We start from the raw sequence: 15,665 nt of genomic DNA, 5'->3' as shown, positions 1-15,665 counted from the left end.
GGAGTAGCAACCTTGGAAAGTCCATCGTTCCTTGCAATGTTCTTCTAGTGTGAAGACCTCATCATTCCTTAGACCCACATCCTCTCCAAGAAAGTTCTGTGACACATGGCTAAGATCAGATCTGATGACTATTTTTGAAGAGTCTTTTTCCTACACTATCATAAGACATCCTGTAACGTTCTCGGCTTATTGACACTCGGTTCAGAAATTTACCTCAACTTCATGTTGGTTGACATCTTCTCGAATTAAGATTCTGTAAGGAGCACGTTGTAGATTCCTCAATGGCCCCCGGACTACAGGTCTAACAATGAAACGAATCACAAACACACGTCTTAGAGATTATCTCCTAAGGTCAGGTTTGTTCCACCATTTTAGAAGAGTTTGGGACTTGAGTTGTGTTTGAAGCAATACCAGGTAGGGTTTGTGGGGCGTTCGGCACAGCAGGTGGTGGGGGTCCAGGTAGAACATACGTAGTCAGGACAGTCATCCTTCATCTTTGGTTTGTTTACAAGATTTGGCACAGTTTCCAGTCGTCAAGTGTCGAGAACGAAAACTGGATGTTCTAAGAGTGGCTGACATCATTGACAATAATAGCGCGGCTTTATGTGTGTCCGTGTCTCAGGAAGAGATTTTAATATCTTGTTTTACTTCCGCAATTTATGAATTTTCATACCAATATCCAATTGTGTGGAAAGAATAAAAAATGATATATATGGGCAGTAAAAACTCTTGAAGATGATCACTTTACTTGGAAAAGTGGTCGCCTGATGGGAAAGTCTTCTCCACCAATATTAACCGAACATGGGCAAGACCCATTCCCACCTTTATGGACTTATGTTCTGTATCCAGGGCCATAGATGGTAGCCAAAAACTGAACAACAAATAATGACTTAATGAGTCTTGATCCATGCTTAGTAGTCGCCTCTCCTTAAAGGGTCGCTATATCCCTCCACTAGATGGCAATCACCTCCTGAATTTTAGAAAGTCCTTACAATTTCCATTCAGATGATCTCCCCCCTGTAGTTGATGAGATATGTAATATATTTATATTTTAGGCCCCTTGGTATCAGGGCTACCTCATATCTCTGTTGATATATAGACCTCTCTAACAAAATTGTAACTTGAAGCTCCTAGGGCCCAATACAAAATCGGTAAAGGGGCCCCTACTATTCATGTGCCATCTATAATACTGGTAGGTGTTTGGCCCCCTCAGCCCCCAGGGCCCGGTAGTGGTCGTGACCTCGGCACTCCCTATAGCTACGTGCCTGCTGACTAGTCTATACCAGTTTTAAGTAGTTTGCCTTATGTCATCACTTGGGCTTCAACCAATGAATTAATTAGAAAGTAGTGACATCACTGAGGCTTCAACCAATTAATTCATTAGAAACAGTGACATCACTGAGGTCACAGCCTATGAATGAATTAGAAGCAGTGATATCACTGGGGCTTCAACCAATGAATTAATTAGAAAGCAGTGACATCACTAAGGCTTCAACCAATGAATTAATTAGAAAGTAGTGACATCACTGAGGCTTCAGCCAATGAATTAATTAGAAAGCAGTGACATCACTGAGGCTTCAGCCTATGGATGATTTAGAAAGCAGTGACATCATTGAGGCTTCAACCAATGAATGAATTAGAAAGTAGTGACATCACTGAGGCTTCAACCAATGAATGAATTAGAAAGCAGTGACATCACTGAGGCTACAGCCTATGGATGAATTAGAAAGTAGTGACATCACTGAGGCTTCAACCAATGAATGAATTAGAAAGTAGTGACATCACTGAGGCTTCAACCAATGAATGAATTAGAAAGCAGTGACATCACTGAGGCTACAGCCTATGGATGAATTAGAAAGTAGTGACATCACTGAGGCTACAGCCTATGGATGAATTAGAAAGCAGTGACATCACTGAGGCTACAGCCTATGGATGAATTAGAAAGCAGTGACATCACTGAGGCTACAGCCTATGGATGAATTAGAAAGCAGTGACATCACTGAGGCTACAGCCTATGGATGAATTAGAAAGTAGTGACATCACTGAGGCTACAGCCTATGGATGAATTAGAAAGCAGTGACATCACTGAGGCTACAGCCTATGGATGAATTAGAAAGCAGTGACATCACTGAGGCTACAGCCTACAAATTCATTATCCATTAGTGACATCATTAGGGATTTGGCCTATGAAATCCTGAGGAACCAATGACATCACTGAGTATCTAATAGATTCATTATTGATATCGCCTTTGGATTCGCAAATCCAGTGGACTGTAACATTTGACTATTGAAAAAGATGGCAACTCCCAGCATCCCCCGGGTAGGAGTTGTAGTTACCCAGCAGCTGAAGACCAAAGGAACATACAAACCATCTACCCTGGGAGGGATGAAGGGTGTCTTAGCTTTACCGCAGGCTCCATGACAGCTCTGTAGTCACATTGTATACATTCCCTGGGTAGATTAGCGACTAATCTGGCAGGACGACTTCCTAGAAAGTGATTGGTGACCCAAAAGTGGATCTAGATAAGTAACGAAAACTGGACACGAGGGCCGAGCAATACAAAGCATTCCTAAAATTGTAGTCATTGGCCGGTAAGCTTTGATAAGTCAAAAGGAAAGCCTGGAGGATTAGAAAGCTTCAACCTCAGGTCATGGATAGTGATACATCATCTTAACAAGTATTTATATACTCATCCATGTGATGCGTGTTGTTTCTTCTATGGACACTAAAACGGCTACATGCGAATACCGCCATCTCCTTGTGGAGTGTTGTAGATGGCCTTTTAACCCCTAGTCATGCACCTCTCCAACTGGAGACCAATTGGTTAAGGGTAAGAGCTTGCTTGGAAATACTTCAGCAAGCTGCCTCCCAGCCCCTCCATTATGGTTGTTTTCCAGGCTTATTAATCGATGACCTATCCTTTGGATCACAAGGGGTTCTACACCTAGGACCCCCACAGATCAGCTCTCTTAGCCTCTCTTAGCACCACTGTGGCTTCACAGGCCATATGACGTCACGTTCGTTGGTCACCTAGCCTATTCGCAGCCATGATCGGTGCCTGACTGATAGCAACAGTTGCCTGGTGCATAATACAACTGGTGCCCACCGGGTATGGAGAGGGCTTAGCTCATGATTCCTCTCCATGCTACCTTAGTAGCAACACTATGATGTAGAGTTACATAATGTGTTGCTAAAGGGTTAAAATTAATAATGGGTTGGTATATTCCTTTAATCAAAAACATATTTTGTAAAATTTTCAAAAAATTTTAAATTTACAGAATTTTTGATAGGAAATAATCCCTAATAATCGGAGACCTTGATATTTATTTAAAATATTAAGTGAGTCATGCATAATAGGGTGATCCATTCCATAAACCATAAATATATTTTATAAAATTAAATTTTTTTTAAAATGTACATAATTATTGAGGAAAAACATTCCCCTACTGATCAGAAAACTGTACATTTATTTAAAATCTTAAAGGGATTCTACCATTAAAAAGCTTATTTTTCTCATTGACACGTAGGAATAGCCTTAAGAAAGGCTATTCTTCTCCTACCTTTAGATGTCTTCTCTGCGCCGCCGTTCGGTTAAAATCGCGGTTTTCATTGGGATGTAAATGAGTTCTCTCGCAGCACTGGGGGCGGCTCCAGTGCTCAAACAGCACTGTGGGCGTCCCCAATGCTGCGAAAGAACTCTCCAGTGCCGTCTCCATCTTCTTCAGGAACGGGCTCTCTTTGCATCTTCTTCTGGCAGTCAAAGTTCTAGGCCTTGGGCCTAGGGCAAAGCCGACTGCGCATGCCTGCCGGCCATGAGAAAATGGCCGCTTACACAGTATTATAAGTGGCCATTTTCTTGTGGCTGGCAGGCATGCACAGTCAGAAGTTTGAAGCCAGCGCCGTAAGAAGACCCGTTCCTGAAGAAGATGGAGGCGGTGCTGGAGAGTTCTCTCGCAGCATTGGGGACACCCACAGTGCCGTTTGAACGCTGGGGTCCGCCCCCAGTACTGCGAGAGAACTCATTTGCATACCGACAGAAACTGGGATTTCTGTGGAACGGCGCCGCGTTATAGACATCTAAAGGTAGGAGAAGAATAGCCTTTAATAAGGCTGTTCCTACGTGTTAGGGACAAAAAATTGAGTTTTAATGATAGGATCCCTTTAACCGAGTCATACATAATAGGGCGATCCATTCCATAAGTCAAAAACACATTTTATAAAATTTCAAAAAATTTAAAAAAATTTACAGAATTTTTGAGGGAAAACTTTTTCCTACTTTACGGAATTTTTTGAGAGGATACATTCCCTTACTGATCAGAAGCCTGTATATTTATTTAAAATCTTAATCAAGTCATACCTAGTAGGGTGATAAATTCCAGTAATCAAAAACACATTTTATGAAATTTCAAAAATTTTAAAATTTACGGAATTGTTGAGGGAAAACTTTCCCCTACTGATCAGAAACCTGTAGATTTAATTAAACTCTTGAGAGGCCCTTCCACATAAACATTAAGTAATAACAGACGAGGCAAGAGCTAATTGATGCACAGCGACGGCCGAAACCTACAATTTCCATATTTCCTCCGAATTCTATAGCTTTTACTAGTGTCAAATAAGCACCAGATTTCTCGAAGGAACCCAACCCCCGAGTCAGCTGGCCGGGTCTTGTGTAATTATCTCATTACATTAATCTCCAGGAACTTAAGCGCTTCATACAGTAACATTTCATTTCGAGGTTGCAAACTTTAGGTTCTCGGTTTCGGCACCAGGCCCTTTGATGTCGTCCTCCTGCTGTTTGTTCAGTCTGAACATCAGAATTTCGTCTCCAACAGGGAATTTTAGCGTCACGGGGATAACCCAGGGAAAATAAGCGGAATAAGTGTTAAAGCCTCCAGAACAAGTTAGATACCAAATTCTGGAGCTTTGATCAATAGGTCTCACTATGGGGAGAGGCTGGTTTTTCGCTTCCAGATGCTTTGTCTTTCCTGTTGGCGGGCAAGTATTTTAGATACCGGAGGAGTTGGGTAAGGAGGGCTTATGGAGGGTCCCCCATGCTAGTCTAAATTACAGGACTTTGATCTTAGTAACACTGAAATATATACAGCAGGAGGTAGTTATTAGCTAAGATATTCTTAATTCTTGTCACATGTGGTCTTCTGGGGTCAAAAAGGCCGGCAGACTACAAGAGGATCCTCCAGTAGACCCAACTTTGACATCAGTGGTCATCAGAGGCCCATCAGAAGACAACACTATTTGGTGACGATCACTTGCTACATGGGTGTATTCTATACCTTCCTTGAAATAAGTGAATGGGTAGGACTTAAAGGGGGATTCCGGTAACTCAAACTTACCCTCCATCCATTGGACATGGGAATATGACCTCTGGAACCTCCACCGATTTTTAGAATCGGGGTTTTGTCCTACACATCTATTCAATGGTCACATCTAGGGACGAACAATCCAGTACATAACAAGTGAAGAAAATTAAGTTTCCAAAAATTTCATGTACAACCAAGCTCAATATTTTTGAGGATCGCGACCCATGAACCACTATTATACTCTGAGGTCTTCTCAAGTCCGGAAGAGGTTGCGTGAACATCACAAACTTCTTCTGGGCTCTATGTAAGCGTCATGGCATTGGCACAACCCGCATACCCACAAGGTCCAAGTAGGTCTTCAGGAGGCCAGAAGAAGCCCAAAGAGCACAGAGACCTGTGCCGGATGCCATGACGATGCCCAGAAGAGGTGAGTATGAGTGTTGATATGTTTATGCACCTCTCCTGGGCCTCCACTTACTATACTCGGGGGTCGAAAGATACCCCAGAATATAACAATAGCAGTTCTGGTTTGGACCCAACAAATTTGCATCCCCTATATGGGTCCTGGCTAGTCATTGGAGGGTGCAGGTAAAGATGATCCTTCCTATTATTCTTCCGACCCATTCAAACTCGTAGCCCACCCCCCGGTATTGTCTTGCAGATACATAAACCATGTGATCGGCAGATGGGATGTCATGAGGCTGCAGAAATAAAATGCTGAGTTAGCAGTCTGAGAATTCACCATTTCCCGACTGGTCACTTGAATGGGAGAAAGCTGCAGTACCACTCACATCCACTAGACAATATGTGGCACTGTTCCATTGCCTGGTCCAGAGAGCCATGCTCCTTCTATCAGTCATTCAGTGGAATTTGGATCCCTAACAACCTTATATTGTTGACTTAGCTAAGGATGGGTCATCAATATTAAAATTCTGGAATTTTTTTTAAATTTAAAATTTTTTTTTTATCACTCGATATAGATAGTCACATTGCCATCCCCATACAGGCACTGTCACTCATTGATTTCAGCTGCCACGTTGCACATCTTTAATAATGCATATCCAGCATTTATAACAATTTTTGGCAATTTTTTTTATATATTTACAATATTTTATATCCAATTAATTGATTGCTATGGCGTCATCAACTGAACCAATGACTGACGGATACATCAGTGTTAATCAATCAGTTTTCTGTATCTGATTTCATGTTAGTAACTGACTGTGTCAGTCTTTACTGTCATTCTGGAATTATATTCCAAAACCCTAAAACGAAGGCAAATTAAATGAAAAAGTGCACGATAATATTTTTTTAGCTTGCGGTCTATGTCATATGTTGTTTTTGTCTTTAAATTTCACCGCGTTTTATCTGTAATGACATTTAATTATTATTTTTTTAATAAAATTCTGTACACCCAGAGGTCCAGACTCACCAAAATTAACATATTTTTCAAGTCATATCAAGCTGTAATTGCTTCGACGAGGCAGATATTTCGCGGCAGGTCGGGGCATGGGAGAGGAACATACTTTTTCCTGTTCTTTAATTACACCGTTTACAGAAGAATGCTACTACAGCACAAAACTCCTCCGACATCTCCATTCATAATTTTACAGGCCGCCATTTATTACATAAATTCCCAGAAAAAAAAAATTAAAATAAACTTAAACTTAGATTATTTTCTTACTACCAAAAATTATACATTGCTATTAGGATTGTTCAGATTAGAATAAATAAAGTTTGATGAAGTTTTCAGGAAACTTAATAGATGACCTATCCTTAAAGGGAAAGTGTCCACAATTTTTTTTTTTTTTTTTTTTTTTTAAATTAAAACCAGATCACTTTTTTTCTAGTCTGTTTTTATTCTCTGGTTGTAGATTTTTTATTCTATTTTCTGTCCATGATTGTGGGGGCGGCCATCTTGCCTGAGCTTCTTCTCTAGTCTGTTAACAGCATTTAGTGAGATGCTTTACAACACAGTCATGGTGTTATGGAGCCATAGACCAGAGCTGGCTCAATGAGGTCTATGGGAGAGTTTTCTAGGCATGCTCTGTATAGGGGAAGGGCAGACTTGGGGGTCCTCCAGGTCCCACACAGTATTTTGCCCCCCTGGTCACACACAACATAGATCACCAGTATAATAAGATATAAATCATCAGTATATTAAGACATATATAACCAGTATAAGACATATATAACCAGTATAAGACATAGAGCACCAGTATAAGGCATATATACCGTAACTATTATAAGACATAGAGCACCAGTATAAGACATAGAGCACCAGTATAAGACATAGATCGCCAGTATAAGGCATAATAATATAGTATAATATATATATATATATATATATATATATATATATATATATATATATATATATATATATATCCTATTAATATTATAAATGTGAAAGTTTGTGGGTTTGTGAGATTTGGATGTTCGGATGTTTGTTCCTCAATCACGCAAAACCCGCTCGATCGATTTGGCTGAAAGTTTCCACAAACATAGTTAATACACCCGATTGCGCAATAGGCTACTTTTCGTCACAATAGCGCACATACGTTTGTGCCAGGACCACCACAAAACCCAAACTCACACCACCATCTCTGCAATCTCACACACTTTGGACCATAGCAAGCCACAAAATTCATATTGCCCTCTACAGCCTCGCCCCTAACCCCACACAATCTCATATACATATACTTTACCACTTTGCCCCTCACCTTAACGATACTCCAGGAGGCGCTCTTTAACGCTCCGGAGCAGCCATGTTTGCCGACCCCCACTGCTCTGACAATCCGCGACACCGCCCACCCATGTCAATACCCCTAGGCGGTCTAATAAATGCAAAAAAAAAAAAAAAAAAAAAAAGTAAAAAAAAAATAAAAACAAATAAAAAGGATTAAAAATTCAAATCACCCCCTTTTCCCTAGAACACATATAAAAGTAGTTAAAAACTGTGAAACACATACATGTTAGGTATCCCCACGTCCGAAATCGCCCGCTCTACAGAGCTATACAAATATTTTTCCTGTTCGGTAAACGCCGTAGCGGGAAAAATGGTCAAAAGTGCCAAACCGCCGTTTTTTCACTGTTTTGATTCTGATAAAAATTTGAATAAAAAGTGATCAAAGCAATAACATTTCCCGAAAATGGTAGAACTACAAAGTACACCCGGTCCTGCAAAAAAAGACGCCCTATACATCCCCGTACACGCACGTATAAAAAAGTTACGGCTGTCGGAATATGGCGACTTTTCAAAAAAAAAAAAATTTTTAACATAGTTTTGGATTTTTTAAAGGGGTCAAAATGTAAATAAAACCATATAAATTTGGTATCCCCGGAATCGTAACGAAACACAGAATACAGGGGACATGTCAATTTGGTTGCACAGTGAACGCCGTAAAACCAAAGCCCGTAAGAAAGTCGCAGAAATGCATTTTTTCTTCAAATCCACCCCATTCTGAATTTTTTCCCTGCTTCCCAGTACATTATATAGAATAAATAATGGTGGCATCATAAAGAAAAATTTGTCCCCGAAAAATTAAGACCTCATATGACTCTGGGAGCGGAGAAATAAAAAAGTTATGGGGTTTAGAAGGAGGGGAGTCAAAAACGAAAAACCAAAATCAAAAAATGCCATCGGCGGGAAAGGGTTAACTTCAAATACTTCTGTCCCAAAGTCACTATGTAAAGTTTCTCACAACACCGTATATATAGCGGCTCAAATACAAAGTAACTTCAACACAAAAGTCTCACGTATTCTCTGAATTTAAGCAAAAACAAGATACAAACTTACATTTCATATCCCATACCTTATACACACTACGAAAACCTTACCCACGCCTGTATATACCCACTGCTACAATCACCGCAGACGAAGTCGCGGGTACCAGCTAGTATATATATATATATATATATATATATATATATATATATATATATATATATATATATATATATATATATACTGTATATAATAGTATAGTATAGTATAATAACCAGTAGAAGATATAGAGCACCAGTATAAGACATATATAACCAGTATAAGACATAGAGCCCTAGTATAACACACATATAAATATTATAAGACATAGATCACCAGTATAAAACATATATCCAGTATAATAAGACATATATGACTGGTATAAGACATATATAACCAGTATAAGACATATAGCACCAGTATAAGACATAGAGCACCAGTATAAGACATATAGCACCAGTATAAGACATATAGCACCAGTATAAGACATAGAGCACCAGTATAAGACATAGAGCACCAGTATAAGACATATATAACCAGTATAAGACATAGAGCACCAGTATAAGACATATAACACCAGTATAAGACATAGAGCACCAGTATAAGACATATAACACCAGTATAAGACATACAACACCAGTATAAGACATACAACACCAGTATAAGACATATATAACCAGTATAAGACATAGAGCACCAGTAGAAGACATATATAACCAGTATAAGACATAGATCACCAGTATAAGACATATAACACCAGTATAAGACATAGAGCACCAGTATAAGACATATAACACCAGTATAAGACATATAACACCAGTATAAGACATATATAACCAGTATAAGACATAGAGCACCAGTATAAGACATATAACACCAGTATAAGACATATATAACCAGTATAAGACATAGATCACCAGTATAAGACATATAACACCAGTATAAGACATAGAGCACCAGTATAAGACATAGATCACCAGTATAATAAGCCCTAGGACACCTCGGTGCAGGCTGCCTGTTGTCTTACCCCTCGGTTTAGTCTGGGACTCTTAGACATTTAGGCCCAAAAACAAATTTACTTATCAATATAAATCCTCTGAACCTGCAAAGTACAAATTGTCCACCATCCTTCCCCGGGCCCTGACAGGACAGAACGGCACAAACAGCAGACAATCCGATTCCTGCCATGGTTATTAACTTGCAGTTTAGCTGAACATGTGAATGTCTGCGAGCGGTGCCAGCGCCAAATGTGCAGAACGCCGTCCGTGAGCATAAGCCATTAGGAAGGGAAGAAGCGCGGTGTCCTCTTCCAGCTAGCATGCAACTTCTACCATGTGTAAGACCACAATGGTCCGGTCCTGGAAACAACAACACAAAATGTTGTAAATCTTATGTAATCGCTCATTGTAAGAAAATAGAATATGTCATCCTCATCAAAAGTCGATGTTACGTTAAGACCGCCGCCATTGCAGCCTCTTTTGTTTTTTGGCCTAGACTGTTGCCTAGCAACAATAAATGTCTAGATTGGGTGACTACCACCAATCTCCATCTTCCTGTGTGTTCCAAAGTTGTCACTGACTGATCTGACTGAGTTTCTTATGTAACTAGAGATGGACGAAACCTCTCAGGATTGTTTAGTTTGGGGTTTGAGTGGCTTAGGTCCAAGATTTACTTTGGGTAGGACAAGTTCATTCCCATTTATAGTACCCTTCCCTCACCTCCTTTGGGCCTCCTCAAGGCGTCTGGTGCTCTCTCCGCCTCCTTAACGGAGACATGGGCACGCCAAGTGCCACAATGCTTGGTGTGCCCATGTGACCACTGGTGGCTCAATCACAGGCCTCAATGGTGACTTCAGGCCCACAACGTCACCAAGAAAGCACAGGACACTGTGAGGAGGCCCAAAAGAGGTGAGATTGAGTGTTTTTTTTTTTTTTTAAAAATTCACATCCCCTGGGGTTCCACCTATTATACACTGAGATCTGAAAGGACCCCAGAGTATAATGTGTCGGCCATTTTGGTTCACCCGAAACGAAGCTCAAATTATTCGGTTTCGTAAAAAAATAACCCAATAATTTGGAACAATATCCTGACAGATTAGATTTGCCCTGTCGAAGTTCTGGCTACAGCAGGCGATGACTTTTAAAGGGGTTGTCCATTGACACGCGAATGCTGTGACCCCCTTCACTGCTAAAAGGGAACGTGGCCTCCTCAATAGGGCTGGTATCTTGCGCCATCACCATGGGCCCACGTCTCCTGTGTATACCCTATTGTGTATATATATATAGTACTATTAGTGTAAGATTTGGACCATGGAGGGGGTTTTCAAAGACCATTTACGGAAGAGGGTCTGAATTTTATTCGTCACCGCCGTATACTAAGTTCATACAATAAGAGCGGATTAGTGCAAGGCTCGTGTACACCGGAGAGTGACGATAACGCCAGGACTACGAGGCCGCATTCATCTGTACACATTCCATGCATGTCCCAGAGGTCAGCGGCTCACACCTTCCCCAACACTGACGTCAGTAACATCTACAATGTCGGCTCATGAAGTAGTATTAATATTACACGCTCAGGCGGTATTATAGTGGCAGTGTGCAGGCTGTATAGAAATTCGACTCTCATGTCTTATCTGTATACAGGGTGTTGTAGACTTTACATTGGATTAACCAAAGCTCAGTTTTTCTGATACATTTCTTGGAATCCCCTCCATAGATGTATACGAAATTTATTTATCCCCTATTCATAGTGTGGTGAATATAGACCTGCTCGGTGGGGGTCTGACCACTGAGATCCTCAACAATCCATAAGTTGGTGAATAGGTGGCCATGTGGTACGTGGACTATAAAGGTGGCGTTGCTCTCTAAAGGAGCCTTTTTCTTTGTTCGTCTGCTGAATGCATGCCATCCTCCGGAGCTGCGCTCATCCCTCCTCATACTATCAGGATATGAGTCATTATCGTGTTTTATGGATTGTGTAAAGCGCTGGCTTCTTCTTTCAATAAAACATTATTACATTTGGGCTTATCAGCCGCAGCACTTTGTCCATTTTGTCAGGATAACAGCGGTAATGTAAAAAAAATAAAATAATTATAATCGCTGGGGCACAAAGCCAGTGAGTTTTTTTTTAATGTTTTACAATTTTATTTGCAGAAAGCTTAAGAAACTGTTTCGGAAGCTGAAGGACGATAGGACAGAGGAGCCCGGGGAGAGCAACCTCCAGAGCTCGAGAGAACCTCAACAATGGGACCGAGATTACGCTCTAGAACCATTTACTGGACTGACCCCGGAGTACATGGAGATGAGTAAGAACCATGTCTATAGGTCCCACTAGTTTCCTATATCAAATGCAAGGCCTTGGAACAGAGGTCCCCAACCACTGGGCCCTGACCCAGTATTGGGCCGTCGGTCATAAGGTACTGGAACACAGATGTTCTAAGGTGGGAAATGATCAGAGTCCCGATGGCATCTACGGGGGACATTATTAAGCCTCTATTACTGTAATAGTACCCCCGGAGGTAAGAGCATTACTTATGTTAGGGCACGTTTACAGTATTACTGCCCCCTACAGGTAATAGCATTACTGATATGGGGTGGCCATTACTTATGGAAGGGGTCACTCTTACCTATGGGGTATCCCTGCAGTCTGTGACCTCTTCACTACTTACCGTACATTGTACAGTGGCTGTGCTTGGTATTGCAACTCAGCCACATTCATTTGAATGGGACTAAGCGGTAGCTTGGTCATATGACCAACAGTAGTTAAGTCATTGATTGAGAAGAGGAAGTGGAGCTCAATATCATAGTCCTGGATAATCCCTTTAACCTTGCATTCGCACAAGCCTGAGCATCATGCCGGGAGAGGGACTTGTAGCCACAGGACTCCTAGCTCTATAGTTATCTATAGAGATGAGCGAACACTAAAATGTCCGAGGTTCGAAATCTGATTCGAACAGCCGCACACTGTTCGGCTGTTCGAACGGATTTCGAACCCCATTATAGTCTATGGGGGGAAATGCTTGTTTCAGGGGTACGCAAAATTCGATAAAATTATGCTTACCAAGTCCACGAGTGACGGTCAGGCTGGATTCCCCTTGAAGTCTTCTCCCGGCGCAGCGCCCCCGCGGCGTCTTCCGGCTGGAATTCACTCTGCCTAGGCATCGGGGCCTAGGCAGAGCCGACTGCGCATGCGCGGTCGGCTCTGCCTGGCCCGACGCCTGAGCAGAGCCAACTGCGCATGCGAGGGCATGCCTGCGCATGCGCAGTCGGCTCTGCCTAGGCCGGATGCCTAGGCAGAGTGAATTCCAGCTGGAAGATGCCGCGGGGGCGCTGCACGGAGAAGACTTCTAAAGGTAAGAGAAGAACCAGTGTTATGTATAGCATTCTGCCAATCAACACTGGTTCTGCATCAAACCTTAAACTTCGAACAGCTAGTAGTATTCGATCGAGTACGAGTATTTCGAATACCGTAGTATTCGATCGAACACCTACTCGATGGAACACTACTCGCTCATCTCTAGTTATCTACAATGTTAGGAGTCCTATGCTTCCCAGCAACGTACTATCTCGACATGAAGGTGAGGCCGGTAAATCCGGTGAACGCAACGTAAGTCTCGGAACACCCCTTAATTTCTCCAGAATTTTTCAATTTCTCAAGACGTTTCAAAAAAAATTCCCTATTGCAGATCCTTTCACCATGCAGACAGTATGTATATTAGGAGTAAGCAACTTTTCACTAGCGAACCTCATAAATCGAAGTCGCGATGTATATTTAGGGAGAAATATTACCGCAATAATTCCCAATAAATGGTAACATCCGTCTTGGATGACTTGATCTATGGGTCAGACGGTGCCAAAGAGAAAATAATATCCAAATGTGATAGTATGACATAATGGGCCCATATTTCACGTCCTCTGGGATATTACTACCTATTTTATGTCATATCCATAAACCACGTCTGAGAGGAGATTTCAGCGTTGTATGGACATATTGTACTCGCTGCAATTAACCGCATGATTCACGGAGATGACATTTCGCTTCCATTATACTGAGCGATTTCTTTTGAGTGTTTTTTTTTTCTATTTTATAGATGTTTTTGGTTAATTTTACCCGGTGACTTCAGCTGTAGCTTTAAATACGACGTGACCTATGAGTAAGCCCTCGCTGTGCAGGGGACGTATTGTATCGGTGCTCCGTGTAAAATTAAAAACAAAGACTGTTACATTGTGTCATTGCCTTTTAATTAGCTGGAATATTAGCGGTGTGGGGGTCACATGTCACGTATAATGGGGGCTTTGTCGGCGTTATTTATAAGTGGTGACGAATGGGCGGCAAATGGCAGATTGGAACAAGGGTCAGTAGAGACGTGCAAAACTTTGAAAGTTTACTTCAATTTTTGGCCAATTTGCTCAAATTAGAAGTCAATGGAAAGAAATTTTTGATACCATATTTTATTTTTGTGCTAATTGTATTTTAAGTATAACAACTTCTATCAAAGGGTATATGGAACCAGGCTATAAAAACAGAAAATTATTTCAGATTCCTAAATGTTTTCAGATCCCAGACCAGACACCTACAATTATTCAGACCCCATACGGGCCCCTAAATTAATTAAGATCTTTCATTGAATTTTCATACCAAGAAAAGATCCCTAAATTAATTCAGATCCCATACCCAGGGATGTAACTTGAGGGGGTGCAGAAGGTGAAGTCCCACCAGGGCCCAGGAGCCTTAGGGGGGCCTATAAGTATTGGCATCAGTATTGAGATTGCAGATTCCATCTGGCCCATAAGCCAAGGAGACCACCAGATTACCCCAACCACACTAAGGATGATTAAACTCCTTAGCACTCGTAACCATCACAATAAAGAATTCACTGTAGGGATGAGGTGAGGGGCCCCCGGACAAAAGGTTGCACCGGGGCCCACAGGACTTTAGTTAGACCACTGCCCATACCAATCTAGATTCCCAGAAAAGATTTGTAAATTAATCCAGAAATTAATCCAAAATTTATTCAGACCCCCATACCAGATCCCTAAATTAATTCAGACCCCAGACCAGACCCTTAAATTAATTCAGACCCCAGACCAGACCCTTACATTAATTAAAATCCAAAACCCCATACCAAACCCCTCAACTAATTTGTAACCTACACCAAAATTAATTCAGACCCCAGACCAGAACCTTAAATTTATTCAAACCCCATACCAGACCCCTAAATCAATTCAGACCCTACACCAGACACCTAAATCAGACCCCAGACTAGTCCCCCAAATTAATACTGACACTAGATAAGATCCTTAAATGAATTATTCCCTAGAGCAAACCCCAAAATAAATTCAGGCACCAGATCCCACAAAAAGTAGTAATACGGACCCCAAAATTAATGCAGACACGTATATTTATTCAAATCCCCGACCAGATGCCTAAATCACTTGAGACCCTACACCAGGCTCCTACATAAATTTAGATACCAAGAGAAGGTCCCCAAATTAATCCAGACCCCAAACCAGACACCTCAAGATGAGGCATCTAACTCCAACCTCAGACCAGTTCCTCAAATTAGTTTTGGACTCCAGAC

General features: G+C 41.3%; 1 protein-coding gene across 1 annotated transcript in view; it reads left to right on the top strand.

Moving 5' to 3' along the window:
* Positions 1 to 15,665, top strand: part of ANO2 (anoctamin 2) — a 136,635-nt gene that overhangs the window by 94,497 nt on the left and 26,473 nt on the right. The window contains exon 20 of the mRNA XM_075275073.1: positions 12,238 to 12,389. Within this exon, the coding sequence (XP_075131174.1) occupies positions 12,238 to 12,389 (152 nt within the window). The remainder of the gene's footprint in view (positions 1 to 12,237; positions 12,390 to 15,665) is intronic.

Source organism: Leptodactylus fuscus, chromosome 5 (assembly GCF_031893055.1).
Source record: "Leptodactylus fuscus isolate aLepFus1 chromosome 5, aLepFus1.hap2, whole genome shotgun sequence".
Lineage (NCBI taxonomy): Eukaryota > Metazoa > Chordata > Amphibia > Anura > Leptodactylidae > Leptodactylus > Leptodactylus fuscus.
Note: the sequence above shows the minus strand (reverse complement) of the source record. Positions and strands in the feature narration are given on the sequence as shown.